This window comes from Lontra canadensis, unplaced genomic scaffold, assembly GCF_010015895.1.
Source record: "Lontra canadensis isolate GAN:19392208 unplaced genomic scaffold, GSC_riverotter_1.0 scaffold94, whole genome shotgun sequence".
In the NCBI taxonomy this organism is placed as follows: Eukaryota; Metazoa; Chordata; class Mammalia; order Carnivora; family Mustelidae; genus Lontra; species Lontra canadensis.
This window is the reverse complement of record NW_022631088.1, coordinates 2676868-2694901: the sequence shown is the minus strand read 5'-3', so window position 1 is coordinate 2694901 and position 18034 is coordinate 2676868. Positions and strand designations below refer to the sequence as shown.

The 18034-nt window shown below is 57.0% G+C and overlaps 1 protein-coding gene across 8 annotated transcripts in view; it reads right to left on the bottom strand.

The window, feature by feature from the left end:
• Window positions 1–794: 794 nt before the first annotated feature.
• ZNF710 (zinc finger protein 710) overlaps window positions 795–18034 on the bottom strand; it is a 66353-nt gene continuing 49113 nt past the window's right edge. For 3 of the 8 annotated variants that reach the window (XM_032836931.1, XM_032836928.1, XM_032836935.1), the window contains exons 2-5: window positions 11240–12731; window positions 7827–8018; window positions 7147–7321; window positions 795–3482 (exon numbers count right to left, since the gene is read on the bottom strand). In XM_032836931.1, coding sequence (XP_032692822.1) covers window positions 3316–3482; window positions 7147–7321; window positions 7827–8018; window positions 11240–12703 — 1998 coding nt within the window. In that variant the 5' untranslated portion in view covers window positions 12704–12731 and the 3' untranslated portion in view covers window positions 795–3315. Of the gene's footprint in view, window positions 3483–7146; window positions 7322–7826; window positions 8019–11239; window positions 12737–13004; window positions 13191–13237; window positions 13326–15009; window positions 15266–18034 lie in introns of those variants that run through there. The other 5 variants (XM_032836934.1, XM_032836929.1, XM_032836933.1 and 2 more) reach the window with 5 other exon arrangements.

The following is an 18034-nucleotide window of genomic DNA, read 5'->3' as shown; positions in this document are numbered from 1 at the left end:
CGCAGTCTAGACCACTGGGTCCCAGACTCGGGTTCATCTTCACTGTTCTTTGGCAAAACTGGAAAGGTAAGATGATCAAATTATTGCTGTAAAGCTGGAGAGACCGTCGGAAGGGCTGGCTTTCATGCAGGGATTGCGTTCGACTTGGTGTCTGGTCCCGTTCACTTGCTACAATAAATACTTGGCAACCTTAAGTCCATTTCCCCAGTCTCCGGGGGACTCTCCTGGCTCCTGACACTGGACAGTTGGGACCTTGGGAGCCTGGAGATGGGCTCTAGTCCCCACTCGCTCCAGTGGCCTCCATCTGGTCGAGGGACTACTTGCTCCCTTCACCAACCCCACTGAACTCCCTGGGGCTGTAGGAGGAAAGCTAGTGTGCTAGCTCCGTGTAGGCCCATCTCCTGGGGCAAAGTGCAAGGTTTCCGGCCCTTTCTTGCCCATCACAGGGAGCTGGCAGCCTCCGAGTGCAGTCTGGCATCGTGAGCTGGCTTCGGTCCTGGTGCCCTGTTGGTAGGTCAGGAGGGGAAGCAGCTTTCCTCTGCAGGTGGTGGGAATTCTGGGGCCTGGGCCTTTAGCTCTTGGGGGGGCTCTGGGAACAGCTCCTGGTAGGTGCCTGGCCCTTGCAGGTGGCCACCCCCAATGAGGTAAAGGATGGTCTGGGTTTCTTCCCCTCCTTGGAGAGCGATCCCCCAGCTGTGCGGGGTTTGGGAAGCCTTGTTGCGGGTTCCTTGTGGGGGAGGGGTGAGGACCGAGTCCTCAAGAACCAGGGGAAGAAGCACTCACAGTCACCTCGCTAAAGAATATTCATTTATTTATAATTATTGCTAAGTAAACTTCTCTTTTAAACAGGAACATAAAAACACAGTAGGGCTTTGCACAAGTGGAATTTCTAAACAGGTGGTTTGTATACACGTCAAAATAAGTTAGGATGGAATTTGTCCAGGAGTTTCCAAGTCACCCAAGAGGCCGCGCGGGTGCCTCTCTTGAAAGGTCGGGGGAGGGGTGAGGACAGGAGCCTTGCCGAGACCACCCCCCAGCTCAGGTGTGTGAGTTGTGCCGTTTCCTTCTCTTCGATTTGCCCGGGTCCAAGGCACAGGGCAGGGGGGCGTTCAAGTATCGAACCTCGCAGAGGGCCGGTGCTGATGGCAGGGCTGTGGGAGGAAAGGACAGCCCCACCCTGGGGGCCAGACCTTCTCCCTTGGGTTTCCACGACCAAGGCCACTGCACTGGCAGGAAAGAGGAGGAGGACGAGGAGGTACAGGGTTCTTTTTGGTACCAGGGGAGAAAGACATTGTGGGAAGAGGTAGTTTGCAGGGGGTGAGGCTTCTGCTCAGCAGGAGAAAATGTCTTCTACAGTGACGGGGTCACTGCCACCTGAGGGTCATCATGGCGGGCACCTGGGGGGCCGGGGGGAGGGCCTCGGGGTTCTGGAGGGGAAAGGCTCCCGTGAGCCCCCAGCCCTTTCGTCTGCTGCCTCTTAGCGGGAGGCTTAGCAGAGAAGGAAGGGGCACCTGACTGCCTGCTCGCGAGGCCACCTTGTCCTCCCCTCAGTCCTGATCACGGCCACCCTGAAGCCTGGTTTGGTCCTTCACTAAGGATACAGCTTTGGGGGCAGCTGCATTTCTGGCTGGTCCTCCCGTCCTCCCCAGCGGTTACCCCTCCTTTCCTGGTTTCCGGGCTGAAGCTGGTGGCTTCGCCTCCTTCGTGCCTTTGGGGACAGCCCCGCCTGCCCCTCCCCACCGAGGCCTCGGGAGGCGAGTGGGCAGGAGTCCGGGTGCCCTAGCGGTTCCTGAATGTGCTACTTCATGCCTCAGGCGGCCTGTCTTCAGTTCCTGGGGCGGCAGCTGGCCCCGGGGACAGAGGCCAGGAGAGCGGGCAAGCGAGGGAGCGAGCCGCCGGCTGAGCAGAACCAAGCGGCTCCTGCCACTGGTGCCGCGCGAGTCACTGGCTGGAGGGGCCGGGCGGGGGCCAAGGGCCTGCCCGGTTCGGCCTCCCGCCTCCTGCCCCGGCCCCGAGGCTCCCTGCTGGCAGCCCGTCCCCTCCACGCCCGAGCCCTGCCCCGCCAGCCGCCCGCTCGAGGTTGGGCAGGCACGAAGCACGCACAGCACATGAGGGAGCTTCCATTTGGAAAAAGAAAATGATCTCCATCAGAAAAGAACAGGCGACACAGAAGTGGCAAGGAAAAAAAATAAATTACCTTCAAAATACCCCATTTGCTCAAAAAAATTTTTTTTTTCTCTATGGTCTTCATTTTCTTTTTAACTAAGTGGCTCTTCTTGGGAACCTGTTGACTCTTGGCTGTCCACTTCCTCAACACGGATACTTGTCAATAATACAGCACCCCAGCAACCCCAAGGTGGTCCTGGGCCGCCTCTGAGGACAGCCCCTCTCGGTCCCCTGCCCCTCATTCGAGGGGCCTCCGTCTGCTTAGCGAGTGCCCAGCCAAAGGCACGTCCCTGCTCTACTCAACGTTGGGGGACCCGGTGCAGTGACCCGTTCAGCAAGGAACTGGATGACAACTGCTGAAATCTACTTTAGGGACACCCACTTTCAAACTGCTGGAAGGTGGGGGCCTTCGGGGGGCTGGCTGGGGAGGACACCGGCTGGGGGCTGGGCTATACCCCGCTTTCCTGAGGCCAGGACCGGGCTGCATGCATGCCTGGCTCCAGAGAGCGTGGGAGGCACCAGGAGGTAGAAGGCAGGGGGCCCTGCCTGGCTGTTGACGGATGAAGTGGGGAAGGGGGCTCTGGGGCCTGAGCGTTTCCCAGCCCAGGGCCTGGTTGGGGGATAGGGCAGGGGTGGGGCGGGCAATGCTGACCAGCACAGGAGCTCAGACATCCCTAGAGGCAGGAGTTGGTGGGGAAAGGAAACAAGGCCAGGCTCAAGCTCTGTCTTCCTCCAGTGCCAGGACCCCTGAGGAGCTATCAGGAGGCCCCGCCCACACCACTGCCCCAGCTCTGTGGGGCCTGGACAGACCTGAGGACCCGGGCCCTACTGTCTTGGCCCCATATGGCCCCCGCCAGCATTTTCCCCACTCTCCCGCAGCAGCAGGCCAGGGCGACCCAGAGCTGGGCCCCCTGTGTTCTCCTTCCTTCCCCAGTTGCCTGGGGCCTGTGCCTGGGTCACAGCTGAGGCCAGTACAGTCTCCATTTGGTCTACAAGTCCCTAGTGGTGCAAACGACTCAGTGGGAGGGGAGGAGGGCTTAGGACAGTGGGGCAGTAGCTTCTCCGCTGCGGGAGGGGGTGGCCCGCAGCACGTGGGTCTCCCCCCACGTCCCCCGCCCTCCCCGCCCCCTCTGGACGGCCCAGCTTGTGCTATAGCACGTTGTAGTAGGCCATCTCCTTCATGGCCTGTTCGGTGAGGACGCTGGCCTCGGCGCTGCTATCCACACCGGCGTAGGCGTAGGCGTTCTCGAAGTCCTCCATCTCCTGCTGGCTGTCGAGCTCGGAGGGGTCAGTGCCCGTCAGCTCCATCATGGGGTCTGCAAGACAGGGGCACAGTTAGGCCCGGAGGCCGCCTCCCGGGAAGAGCCAGTCACTTCTACATGGACGCCGAGGGCCTTTGTCAAGAAAGGGCTTCCTAGTCATTGCTTCCAGAGGATTCTCCACGGCTTCTCTTCCTTCCTGCGCCAGGAAGCCCCAGGCTTCTCAGATGTGTCACCAGACCTGAGCACTGAAACTGGGGAGGGGGGGCTTGGGGAAGGGGGAGCGGTGCAGGCTTGGCCTTGAACTCTCGTTTGCCCTCCTATGCATCCTCTGCAGTGTTTTGCATTGGTCCCCTTGGCCACATGAAAGCCTGTGGCTCTACATCATGTTTATACACTCATTTAGCCCCTACTGCATACCCGGAACTTTCCAAACACTGTCTCCTGAACACGCACAGCAATCCCATGGAGGAGGCCAAAAGGAAGTTCAGAGAGGTTAATCAACTTGCCAAAGGGCACCCAGCTGTTGTTTTGATCCACTCTGCTGCTCTGCCTCAAATGGCCAGAGGGAGCCCTTTCTAACCTCTGGCTTTCTACCAGCCTTAGTGCTTTAAACGGGCTCTGCCCAGTGGTCTCCCTGGGCCTTACTCTTCAAGGACAAACACCCAAGGTAGGTCAACAGAGATGCACGAGGCAAAAACTCGAAGAGGCCTCTTGTAATTTAGTCAATTTGAAATCTTACTATAAAGTTCTTAGCGTCAGAACAAAAGCCAGATGGAAAGCTCCACAGGGCGGCCCGGGGCTGCCTTCTGTCAGAGGGAGGGAGGGAAGCCCGGGGTATGATCTGGGGACCCTGGGAAGCTGGCCGGCAAGGACTGTGGCTGAGTCCCAGTGCACCTAGGAGAAGTGATGTGTTTTGGGGACAAACAGACCCCGGTCAAGGGGGTGGCCCTAACAAGTCTAAGGCAGGGTTTTGGCACTATTAACATTTTGGGCCATAATTCTTTGCTGCGGGGGGGCGCTAGGATGTGCATGGTACGATGGCTAGCAGTTTCCCTGGTCTCTATCAGCCAGATGCTGGTAGCATCACCGCAGGAACAGCAACCAAAAATGTTTCTACACTTGGCCAAATGTCTCCAGGGGGCAAACTCACCCCCAGCTGAGAACCAATGGTCTAAGGGCAATTCTGTCCCTTGCCAACGAGTGGTTCAGGAATGAATTCAGGCCAGTGAATCATGAGGAGAGGACTGCTTGTGAAATCTTTGAATTCACACAATTCTCATCAGTTTCACAGAGCAAAGGGAAGAGGATCTTACTTTCCCACTGGTTGTGCAAAGGGAAAGAAGAGCAATGGCAGCCATCTTGTGACCATGAGGAAAATCAGAGCTAATCAGAGCTAATGCTGTGAACAGACAGAGGGAGCCTCGCCCTGGTGTCATTGTTGAGGGGCTCAATCAGCCAACTCTGAAGACAGCTGGGATTTCAAGTCCTTTGTGAATCTACTTCATTATTGCTTACGTCAGTCCGAGTGTGGCAGGTCTACTAGGCATGCCCCGAGCATCTGACCCACCATGAGTCTTCCTGACTTTATAAAACAAGGTCAGCGGTTTGAAATCTTAAATACACTAAGGCTGTGTCTTCCTGAAAATCCTAGTGCCATACCATCATATAATGCATTTGATTAAACATTAAAAACAAGCTAATAGCATACCGCTTTTTACAAGGACATTGATCCATCTCCCAAATTATAGTTCCAGTTTATTAGATGGTTCCATCTAGAATATACACTACCTTCCTCCTGCATCAGTGTGAAGCCCGAGCTTTTTAGACCAAGGTTGTATGTGAGAGATGAGCTGGCTTGGGTCCCAGCCATTCCAGTGCCAATCACTCCTTTACTGCCTGTCATCTGGAGCAGACAGGAAGAAAACAGTCCTATGCATCCCTGGTTACTGACCTCAGACAGAAAGAGTGTGTGCCTTCACCATCCCCTGGGAGCAACGTGTGCAGGGACAGCTGTTTCCAAAAGGACAAATTCTGCTCCTGTCCCTCCTGGTTGGGTTAGGTACCTGGCAGGTCTGCTAGACTGTGGCTTGTCAGACCCTAGTACACACAGAATTATCTAAAGTGCTTTAAAGTGCTGATCCCAGGCCATATGCCAGATCACTTACGTCGGAATCTCTGGAGTTGGGACTCAGGCATCAGCATTTTAAAAATTCCCCAGATGCTTCCGATGCACGGCCAAGTTAGAGAATCAGACCTTTAGAGTCCAGATCAAAGGTTCTCCAAGTGGGGTCCTTGATTGGCAGCTTTGGTATCCCCTGAGAACTTGCTGGAAATGCAAATTCTGCAACTCTACCGCAGACCTACAGATTCAGATGCTCCGGGGGTGGAGCCCTGCCATTTGTTTTAACAGATTTCCAGGTGATTCCAATGCAAACCAAAGTTCGGGCCTCTAAAACTCTACTGTGTGACAGATTGCCCTGGGATCTTTTTTTGAAATGCAGATTCTGATTCGGCAGGTGTGAGGGAGGGCTGAGTCTGCAGTTCCAGCAACATCCCAGGCGATGCTGATACTGTTGGTTCTCATACCACATTTTGAGCTGGAAGGGGCTGCACAGAGCACGTCTGTGCAGCTAATGGGGTTGCATCCTTGCTCACAAGAATAGAAAACTGAGGGCATCCGTTTCTGCCAGAAAACCCAGGCCACTCCCTAGTTAGCTGCGGCAAAACCAAGTTAGGGTGCCCGCAGCCATCCCCCAACCTCTGACTGACTGCCAGCGAGTAATGCCATCCAGGCAGGTTAACTCACCCGTATTGCTCCCCACTACTTGGTCTGAGAAGGCGTGCCAGACAGTCAGCTAGCTCCAGACCGCCCAGGGAGCCTTTCCGAGGTGCCACCAGCTTTTTCTTCCAGTAGAATCTCTAAAGTCCCTTCTCCCCTCAATAAGGCCAGAGAGACTAATGTTCTTCCACAGCTGATGAATGTGGAGGGCACAGGCTGTTGCTCACACTTAGGGATGTCACAACACCAGCCTATGAAACGGCTACCGACTGCAGAGGTGAGGCTCCTCCTCTAAGTGCGTGGCCTACATCGTCTTTGGCAAGCACCATGAAAAGTGTGACAGATTGTGGTCACACTTTTTGCCTTGGCCGCTGGGAAGCTCAGAGCTCTCCCCGGGGCTGTCCACACACCATCCCGTAGTTGGGACTGGGACCTCACCCAGCTTCCCTCATCTCTCCGGCTGCCCTATCCCTTTTTGTTATTTTCTTTCCCAGCCAAGCGTTTCTTTTAAATGTCACTGTCACCGTCATACAAGTGTCTGTCCTCCCCCCACGCCCAGGTGTTGTGATTCTCCCTGAGTACCTAACTTCTCTGTCCTTCAGTTTCCGCATCTGTAAGATGGGTATGATTAGCAGAGCCGACCTCCCCGTGTGGAGCCCCTGAGTTAATAAAGGCCTGGCACACAGTCAGCACTCAATCAATAGTGGTTAGTATTTTTATTTATCATAGTTTACGTGAGCCCGCTGAAGTCCTCTGAAGCATACATACACGCCCCATCGCCAGCGCCACCTTCCAGGGCGCCTCCCCGCCAGCCCGCAGCCCAGCCCAGTGAGGTCTCAGGCCTGGCCAGCTTCCCCCCGCCCCTGATTGGACAGGAGGCTCCCGAGTGAGCTGCGATAGGACCGCTCCGGCACCGCCCACTGTGCGTGGCCCACCCACCTTGGCTGTCCAGGCCGATGTCCATAACACCGTGCTTGACCTTCATGTGCCGGCTCAGGTTGCCCTTGAGGTTAAACTTGCTGGAGCAGTAGGGGCACTTGAAGGGCTTGCTGCCCGCGTGCAGGTGCATGTGACCCAGCAGGTTGTACATGCGGTTGAAGGACTTGCCACACACCTGCAACACGCCGACTGGGCATCAGGAGCCTTCGGGGGGCCCGCCACTCCCCCACCTCCAGCCCTCTCCCACCTCCCTGCTGGGGCTTGAATCCCATTCGCTATGGACAGTGCTCACTCTGTCCTTTCCTAGGTGACCAACCCCAGAGGCCTGAGAGTCATAGAACCAAGGTCACTGCTCCACTCTACCTGAGCCAGAGTTACCAGAAACCCAGGGCTGGGGTCTCCAGCCACACTGAGTCCCATGCCTGGGCTTCTCCCCTCTGGCTGTGCCGGGACCTTCACCCCCTCCCCACCTTCCAAAAAAATACAACCTCAACAGCATACAGGCTCTGAACACCATGACCCACAGTGACCCACCCCCGCAACCCTGAGCCTAGGCATTTTCACCCCAAACTGGGCTCCCCCTGCTTGGTCAGCTCTGGGGAGGTCCCAGCTGCTGCCATCATGCCCACCCAGGGCCGCCCATGGGGACGTCCTGCCCGGGGACCCCGACAGCCTCATACCTTGCATTTGAATGGCTTCACAGGCGAGTGTACAATCATGTGGGTCTTGAGGGTCTGCTTCTGCACGAAGGTCTTGAAGCAGATGTGGCACTGATAGGGCCGGACGCTGGTGTGGATCAGCATGTGTCGCTTCATGTTTGCCTGCAGGGTGAACTCCCGGCCGCACACCTCACACTTGAACTCCTTCACGCCCTGGAGGGGGTGGGGGGGGGTAGAGATGATGGTCAGGCCACACGATGGGCACAGCCTCTGGAAGAGTGTGGGTGTGTGCGGGGGCGGGGGCACAGTGTCTGAGTGTATGCACGGCTTCCAGAAACCGACTTCCTGGGGGTGTTCTGGGTGGGTCCCACTCGTGGAGGCACTGGGAGAATGTCGGGTCAGGGCCACCGACTCCAGAAAGCCTTCCGGTTCCTACCCACACACCTGCTGTCTCCTGCCCACCTGGACAGGTATACCTCTAGGTCTGCCCCAAGGCAAATGTGTTCACTCGTTCATTCATTCATTCATTCGTTCATCCAGGAACCATCTACTGGGCAGCATCATGCCAGGCACCTGGGATCTGTGGTCAAGGAGACAGCCACAGCCTGGTGGACTGTCCTCAGGCCAAGGGCACACGTATGTGTTTCTCCCCTCAGTGTTCTGTCTCAGCGGTTCTTCTGGTTCACGGATCCCCCTTGAGAATCTGATGGAAAGTATGGACACTAAGGAAAAAATGACACTTCAGGGGCGCCTGGGTGGCTCAGCCAGTTAAGCGTCTGCCCTCAGCTCGGGTCGTGATCCTGGGGTCCTGGGATTGAGCCCTGCTTCGGGCTCCCTTCTCAGCGGGAAGCCTGCTTCTCCCTCTCCTAAGCCCCTGCTTGTGTTCCCTCTCTCACTGTGTCTCTCTCTGTCAAATAAATAAAATCTTAAAAAAAAAAAAAAAGTGGGGCGCCTGGGTGGCTCAGTGGGTTAAGCCGCTGTCTTCGGCTCAGGTCATGATCTCAGAATCCTGGGATTGAGCCCCGCATCGGGCTCTCTGCTCAGCAGGGAGCCTGCTTCCTCCTCTCTCTCTGCCTGCCTCTCTGCCTGCTTGTGATCTCTCTTGTCAAATAAATAAATAAAATCTTAAAAAAAAAAAAAAGACACTTCCGTCTGAATGCAGAGTTCTCAAACCTCTGGAGCCCATCTAGTTGACCCCTTGAGAGTTTCCCAAGCTTCCCTGGTGATAAGAACCTACCACCTTGTTGCTCACACAGCCTCTGGAAGATTCCTCCCTGGAGGGGCTGGGCCAGCAGGCCCAGGAATTTTTGGTCTCAACAGGTCGCCGAGATGATTCTTATCATTGAAATAGTTTGGGACATGTGCCCCGGGAGACAGTGCTTCCAGCGGCAAAGCCTCTAGTTTGACTGTAACAGGCTTGTCCATGGTCTGGAGGGGACCCCAGAATGGGAGAGGGTGTTGTGGGCACAGGGGGTCCGAGGTATTGTTGGGGGGGATAAAGTCAGGATAAATGCTGGGACCTGATCTCTCTGCTGAGCCAGTCACATAGTAGAACCCTAGTGGGACAGACATGTGTGTGGGGTCACAGCTGCTGTCCAGACTGCTTACGTGGGACAGAGTTTTGTATTACAAGGTGGCAGCGCCTGTGTCTACTTCCTTCAGCAGACGGGGCTGTGCGTCGTGTGTCTGCACTCGGGGGACACACTGAAGGTGTGTCTGACCACCAGGGGGCCCCGCCTCAGGTCGCTGACTCCCTAAGTGCATATATGCACGCACTGTGCAAACCCAGGCTGACGACAGGCATGTTTTCCATCTTGCTGGCCTCTGATTTTTGTTCTCAGTTTTTCTTCACGGTATTATTTCTCTTTTAACACTTTGCAGACTCGTGGGGCTTTTTAGCAGAGGAGAAAAATGGCACAGAGAGGGTCCATGTGCTTATGGCTCCCACCCTCCCCACTGCAGACATGAAGTCAGTCAATCGTCTGGTTTCACTCGACGCACGGTCCCACTTCTATGGCCGAGCCTAGACTCAGCTTCAGAATCCTTCTTAACCTCACACTCCGCGTAGCTATACCCTACTGACTGGGGAGCAGCGGCCAAAGCCTACAAGTCATCTCTGCTCTAGAGGAAGACAGTCCCCGGGTGGGGAAGGAGGGATTCTCAGGCTAGCAGGCTGTACCCCCACAACCCCGCCACTCGCTGCGGCGTCCACTGGGAGAGGTGAGGACGCAGGCTGGACCCGGAGTGGCCTACGGCTGCCATTATGGAACCAGGGAGCTATTGCACGTTGAGCTGCAAAACGTGAAGTTGGTTGGATTCAGGGTGGAAATGATGGTGCAGGCTGAGGGCCGAGCGAGGCTGTGGGACCCAAAAGGCCTCATTCCATCAGCCTGGACAGAAGGGCCTCTGGGAAGGGGTGACAGTGGCTGAAAGGCAGGGTGGCCTGAGGGGAGGAAGAGGACGGTGGGGCACAGTGGGTCAAAGTGATGTCTGGAGGACACAGTGGACAAGGCCAGTGTGCTCCATCTTTCATCCCTCCAAACCGCTCTGCCTGTTTTGTGTCCCTTTTCCCTAACAGATTATTTTTCCTTCTTTCGGTTCCCTTTTAAAATGAAATATATTTAAGCTTTTTCCTAAAAGGAAACCACAGGTTTGGACACAGTTCAGTAATTACAAGGGGCAAAGAAAATCTCCACTTCTGACCGTCTCATCCACTGCCCCGTGGCCTCCGCCCTCTGGGAGAGCAGGCTGCTTCAGAGGTTCTCCAACTGGGTTCCCCGGGGACCTGCCGGGGCTCCTCCAACATTTCATTCAAAAACTTCAAAAAATTAAGTTTTACTGTTAAAAAAAAAAAAAGCCCTGGGCGCCTGGGTGGCTCAGTGGGTTAAAGCCTCTGCCTTCGGCTCAGGTCATGATCTCAGGGTCCTGGGATGGAGCCCCACATCGGGCTCTCTGCTCAGCAGGGAGCCTGCTTCCCTTCCTCTCTCTCTGCCTGCCTCTCTGCCTGCTTGTGATCTCTGTCTGTCAAATAAATAAATAAAATCTTAAAAAAAAAAAAAAGCCCTGAGTTTCAACTGTTTTTTTTTTTTCTAATATGGCTCCGAAAGAATATGTAATCATAAACATGACAGGTTCATCTGTCTCCCGTCTCTATAGCTCCCTAAGGGATCTGAAGCAGGACTTTGGGGAGCACTGGACAAGGCCTGCAGGAGGAGAGGGAAGAGGTCAGGCCTGGGGCCAGGCCCCTGTGGGGGAAGGAGAGGCGCTGGGGAGGATGTGGGGGGAGGGGCAGAAGCGCCAGGGCAGCCCCCGGGGAGGGCTGGCAGGTAGGTCCCCTCCCCCAACAGCCCCAGGAGGGCAAGTGGCTAGCGCCCCCCTCCCCCCTGCCAACCTCCCAGTGCAGGTGGCTTGGTACCCCCCACCGGCCCCCCTACCTTGTGGGTGAGGGAGTGCTGCTTCAGGTGGTGGATCTGGCTGAACTCCATGCCGCACTCCGTGCACACGAAGGGCCGCACGTTCTGGTGCTTGAGCATGTGGTTCTGCAGCTGGCTGCGGTAGTGGAAGGACTTGTCGCACTCGAGGCACTGGTACAGGGTGGGGCCCTGGTGGGAGGCCAGGTGGCGCTTGAGCTGCGTCAGCGTGGAGAAGTCCAGGCCGCACTCCACGCAGACGTGACAGCGGCCGCTCTCGTGCTTCACCTCGTGCGCCTTGAGCTCGCTGGGGTAGGCGAAGCCGCGGCCGCAGAAGTGGCAGCTGTAGGGCTTGACCTCCGAGTGCAGCAGCATGTGGCGCTTGAGGTGGCTGGTCTGCGTGAAGGCCTTCTGGCACACCTGGCACTTGTGGGGCCGGGTGCCCTGGTGCGTCAGCAGGTGCGTCTGCAGGTGGCTGGGCTGCTTGAAGAGCTTGCTGCAGTGCGGGCACGAGTGCGGCTTGATGCCGTTGTGGCCCAGGATGTGCGTTACCAGGTTGTACTTGGACGTGTAGGACTTCTCGCACATGCGGCACTGCCAGCGCTTCTGCCGGTCGCCGGCCTCCACCAGGTACGAGTCGTCAATCTGCACGTTGATGTCCAGCCGGTCCAGCTGCGCCTTCTTGTGGCGCTCCACCGTGGAGCCGGCCGCGTCCGCCTCGAACTCGCTGGCCTCCTGCCACACGAAGCCCTGCTCCGGCTTCACGGGCTCCGGCGACTCCAGGGCGGGGGCCTCGGGGTCGCCCAGTGGGGCCAGGTGGGGCGCTTCGAAGCCGCACTCGGAGGACGGCAGGGGCTCCGGCCCGGGCAGCGCCACGCCGGGCTCCGGGAAGCCGTCCCGGGCCGGGTCGGGGAAGTGGGGGTCGTAGGCGGCGGCATCCAGCTCCGGCCGCGGGGCTCGGGGCAGGTGGCGCAGTGTCCGGGGCTTGCGGCTGAAGGCGCTCAGGTCGATCATCTTGACGGCGCTGCTCTGCACCAGGGCCTCGCCACCGCCACCAGCCACCTCAGCAGGGGCCTCCGGAGGGCCCACATCCTTGTCGTCACCGGGCACGGACACCTCGTAGACCTCCTGCTCCTCTTCCTCCTCCACCTTCTCAAACTTGACCTTGGGCACCAGCCGCACAGGTGGCCGCGTCTTCCGCCGGGTGTGCTTCTCGAAGGCGGCCTCCACCTCCAGCACCTCCTCTTCCACTGGCTCCTCCAGGGCCCTCCCGTTGCAGGCCAGCTGGTAGACGTCGGGGCCGGGGGGCCCGGGCTCCCCCATGGCCGTCCCGGACAGCTCGGGCCCCAGGTCGGGGTAGAAGGCTTCGGCGCTTATGGTGGCTCCGAAGAGCTCATTTTCCGAGACCAGGCCTAGCACGGCGGCCTGAGCCAAGGACAGCACCACCACGGCATCCGTCTGTGTCCCTGAGTCCATGAAGCCCTCCATCCCGTGGCGGCTGGCTAGGAGGGCATCGCTGCAGGAGGAGAAGGGAGTGTCAACACAGCCGGCTCCAGGCTGCACACAGAACAGACACACACACACACACACACACACACACACACACACACGTTCAGCAGAGACTTGGCTAATTTGGGCTGTGTCTGTCCCTGGTGTGTTTCTCCCGCTGCCTTGGGAACAGGACACCCTTGTCTTCATGGGGACGCCCTCTGTGGATCTGTCCATCATCTCCATCTCCCTGTGGGATCCCAGATAAGCTGTGCCCCCTCGCCGGCCTCAGTCTTCCCACCTGTTAACAGGAAGGTGGCATTTCCACAGTGGCTCTCAAACTATGTTCCCCAGAACGTCCTTCCAGAGAGTTCCTCCAAAAAGCTGATTTGAAATTGTAAAAAAATAAAGATTCCTCTCTTTCAAAAATCGATTTTAGAGAACCCATTTCCTCAAACGTAATATACTACTTCCCCAAGCACATTTTGTAGCCCCACTGGCTTTGTTCCCCAAGGTAATGAATTTTGCACAGACCTTGAGACCATATAGTGAGGCGTTAAACAACCATGACCATCAGAGTAAGGGCTTGACCATATGAATGAGTTGTTGTGGTTTTTAGTTTTTATTTTTTTAAATGTGTTTTCATTATTACTACATATATATATATATATATATACACGTATATATACATATATATAAAGATTATTTACTCATTTATTTGAGAAAGAGAGAGAGAATAAGCAGGCGGAAGGGCAGAGGGAGAGGGAGAAGCAGGCTCCCCACTGAGCAGGGAGCCTGATGCGGGACTTGATCTCAGGACCCCGAGATCATGACCTGAGCCGAAAGCAGACACTTAACTGAGCCACCCAGGCACCTCGTTTTGTTTTTTATTTTCAAAAAATATCAATATATCTATATCTATATCTATATTGAGGTGGGGGAAAAGAAAACAAATATATGGCAAAAATAAGGTAACAGAAAAAATAAATCAGGTGCCAAGGTCGATCTCGGGGACTACCACCTATCTATGAAGCCTGATGCTCCACGACTGTGTCTCTCCAACAGGTGATTGTTCTGGATTAGCAAAGTATCACACATTTAGATATCTAAATTTATGCCGATTAAAAGTACGCCTTTCCTCTGATTTGTACACTGGTGTTCCATGTAAAATGCGATCTGACAGAAGGCCCCATGATGGCTAAAGCCAACGTTTGAGAGCACTGTCGGAAACAAAGACCAAGAGTCAGCCCTCAGGTTCGCAGGCACACGCTCTGACCTGACCGGTTCTCCTAAAAAAGCCAATGCTCTCATCTGTCGGCGTCCAAACCCTGGTGCACGGGCTGCCTGCCTTCCTGGGGGCGCACTCTGGGTAACCGGCCTTTGCACATGGCTCCTCCCACCAGCCTCCCAGGCTTCCCTCAAATTCCACCTGTTCCTGGGACTCCCTGGCCCTCCCGTGGGCCCGGGTACCCTCTCCAGGCCTCCCCAGGACTGCTGTGTGTGCCCCGGATGTGGGAGGGCCTCCTCCCCGGCCTGGGACACTTGGCCTGATTGCAAGGCCCATCCTCGCTCGGTGTGGTCCCATCAGAAGTGCTCCATAGGGAGGGAAAGATTATTTCTGGGGTGGCTCCTGGCTGCCCAGCCAGCTCTGGTCCCAGGGTCAGGGTCAGGGGCATGGCGGGCTTCGGCCCTTCCTCAGGAAACCGGCTCTGGGCCTCCTGTCTTCCTCCCCCCACAGGCCAATGGAGCTTCCCCTTCCTGAAGCCGGCTAAAAATAAAACACCCCAGACAGGAATTTAGCTTCCTTGAAATGGACACTAAAGATTAAACTATTAATCTTAAAGTCAGGCTCTCGTGGGAGGGTCAGGTGGAACGGAACCTGACTCGGCTCAGGGTCCATCTGGAACAGGCCAGAAGGGCTAAACCTCATTCAGCCCTGCCCCACTGCTCCTGTTGGAAAGAGCATGGAATGGGGGTGGGCAGCTTGGCCCCAAGTCCGAGCTCTGTCACTTACGAGGGACTAAGAAAGGTCACTTAAAAGTCTCTTCTGCACCTCAGTTTCTCCATCTAAAACATGGCAATGTGGGGCGCCGGGGAGGCTCAGTGGGTTAAAGCCTCTGCCTTCGGCTCAGGTCATGATCCCAGGGTTCTGGGATTGAGCCCCGAGTGTCCGCTCTCAGCTCAGCAGGGAGCCTGCTTCCCCATCCCCCTCTGCCTGCCCCTCTGCCTACTTGTGATCTCTGCCTGTCAAATAAATAAATAAAATCTTAACAACAACAACAAAACATGGCGATGGAAAGACCTACCCATGGAAGGATCGTGAGAGCCCAGAGGTCGTAACTAGATGAAGGGGATTTGTTAATTATCAAGCACTCACAAAATGCAAACAATTAAACTTATTTATTCGCCCAGATCTCTGGAAGAAGAGCTTCCTGAGGAAGGCCACAGAGCAGAGAGACGTCTCCCTCCCGGGGCCCCCAATTCAGCAAAGGTTGGGGTGCTTCTGGGATGAGAACCCATTCATTTCTTTGTGCCACAAATGCTTGCTAATAAAATCCCTGCTCTGGGTCCGGCCCTGTGCTCGGAGGGAGATGCGAGCTGGGGGAGGCAGTGGGTGGATCCTTAGAGACCGCTGTGCCCACCATGGCCACCCTGTGGGGCAGCATCGTCGCCTCCCCGCCCCCCTGGGCCACCAGTCTGACACAGCACCCAGGAGCAGCCCTCATGCTGACTGTGGGTTTGAGCAAAGAACCCGCTTAGCACTTTTTCTAGACTCCCCGTGAAGTCAGGGCCAGGGAGGGAGCCACTGACCGCCAGCAGCGGAACCAGTGCTGGGGACTTGGCCCTGGGTCTGGAATTCAAAACCAGATTTTGCCCTTTCCTTGCTCAGGCACATCCCACAGCCTCCCCAGCCTGCTTCTTCATCGGTGTGGTGGGGTGGTGAAAAGAGATGAGAACGGCAGTGTGGATGTTCGTTCCCTCTCTGCGCTTCTCTCTGCGGCCCCAAAGCCGGCACCCTCCCCTCCTGGCGACCTTGAGGGAAGGGGAGCAAAGAAACCATCAGGCCTCTGGCAGCCGAAGGGGCGTGGGAGCACAGGTGGTCCTCCGTGGGGCGGGGCATCGTCCGGCTTATCGTCCCTGCTAGGAGTGGCCTTTAAGAGTGCAAGGGACTACTCCTAATGATCACACCAGCCTCTGGCCGAGCGGGCGTGCCCTGCCTCTGGGAGCAGGCAGGCTGAGCCAGTGTTTCTGTGACAGGAGCCTTGGCCCGGGTGTGAAAGGCGACCTGCCCGGGTTTCTCGCTCGAGAGGGGCTTGTGCCCATGTGGGATAGAGCACACGGGTGCCAACAACTAACCCTAAATATGGGCAGAAGAGCTAACTTCCCATTACCGAGTGCTCACAAGGTCCCAGGGGAGCCATTCAATCCTGAAACAACCCCCTGGGGGGTTGGGCGGGATGCACTCCACGAAGCCCAGGAACCCAGGGCCTCAGTCACAGGCTCGAGTGTCCCCTCAATCATGGCAGAGCTGGGCTGTGCAGGCCCAGGGGGCCCTCCAGCCCGGCCCCATCAGGGCCCCAGGCCTCCAGCTCTGCTCCTTTAGTCTGTGTGACCTGGTAGGTCGTGTCACGGCTCTGAGCCCGGCCTTGGCTCCCAGGTGATGCCGGGTCACCCCCAGGTTCCGAGGAGCCAGCAGGTGCTCAGATGGGGGCGCCCAGGTGACCTGCAACTGGGAGGCCTCAGAGCTGTCCCTGTCCAGCTGGTGCGGGGACCCCTCCAGGGCACCTCTACTTGGACTGCACTTCTTGCTGGAACCCTGCACCAGCCCGTGCCTGCGTGGCCCGTCAGACCCCTGTGCTTCCACTTGGCTGAGCAGAACACCCCCCGCACCCCATCAGTGCATGTTCAGTGGGGCAACAGGGCCAGCTATGAGTGCACGCCTGCGTCTGCGTGTATGTTTCAGAGGGGCTCTGTTTGCTGAGACAGAGGCTCGGAGAAAGAAACAGAGGGAATCTAATTTACCTGCATTGTGCATGCAAACTCTGTCTACCAGACACAGAAACAAGGAGTGCAAAGGTGGGGACTCTGCAAACCAGTGTCCCCATTTCTCTCTCCTGGGTCCTCTTTTGGGCATCCCCCCCACCCCCCACTGGCTACAGCCCTTCTGTTTTATGCCCTAGCTCGACACTGCCCAGGCCTGGAGGAGAGCCTGCCAGGTGTGCACCACCTGTGGGCCAGGCGCCCCCTCCTCACGGCCCCCCTTGTGGCCTCCCCTCTCAGGACAAGGCCAGCCCGCCCCCCAACTTAAATGGCACTCAGAACAAAAGCTCCCCGCGGTGACCCTGAGAAAGGGGAGCTCAGACCTTCCTGGGCTCTCTTCTGGGCAGGCTGCAGCTCAGCCTCCTGCCAGGGCACCCTGGGTTCCCAGCGTGGAGAGAAAGGATATGGCAAAGGCAGGAAAAGAGAGGAGATAGAATAGCTGGTTGGTGGTAGCTTAAACACTGGAACTGGGACTGGGACTGGGACTGGGGGGGATGGGAGGCCATGGAGGGGGTAGGGAAGAGGAGAGAGAGAGGGAGGGGGAAGGGAGAGAGAGTAGGAGGAGAGGGAGGGAGAAAAGGGAACGGGGAAGAGAAAGAGGGGGAGAAGGAAGGAAGAGAGGGGAAGAGGGGGAAGGAGGGAGGGGGTGGGGAGCTGTGGAGGCCAAGAAACGAAAGTAGAGGAAGGGGAGGGAAGGAGGAGCAGCCCTACTTCCCCGGGGCCAGGCATCACCCAGGCCAGCCCCCTGGGGAGGGCCCCAAGCCTCACCCTGGGGCCCAGCAGGAGGCCTTCCCTGCCTGGACAGGGACCCCCGGCCCCCAGAGTGCTGTCACTTCACCTACTGCTGTACTATAAGGGTTCCTGTCAACACCGACATTCTCGTCAAATGCATTAAGGGCGACTTGCTGTGTGACCCTGGACGAGTCACCTGACCACACAAGGTATTGGTTTCCTTGTCTGTAAAAAGGGCACACGTGGCTTCTCGGAACACTGAGGGCAGGTTAATCCTTGGCCTACCTGCCTGTCCCCCAGCACCCCCTCTGCAAGATGGGGCAGCACCTCTGTTACCCACCCCCATTGTTCTTGAAGGTGCCTTTCCTGTCAGTGAGAGCCCCTTCACGCATCCCCACTCTGAGAGCAGGAGAGGTCTGGGAAGCGCGGGGTGGCCAGTGTCCCTAGAACACAGACGGCAGGGCAGAGCTCGGGAGGAAGGCACTGGAGCCTGGTCTGCCTCAGGGCCCCTGGGAAGGAAGTGACCAGGTTATTCCTTGACTAAATTCTACCACCAGG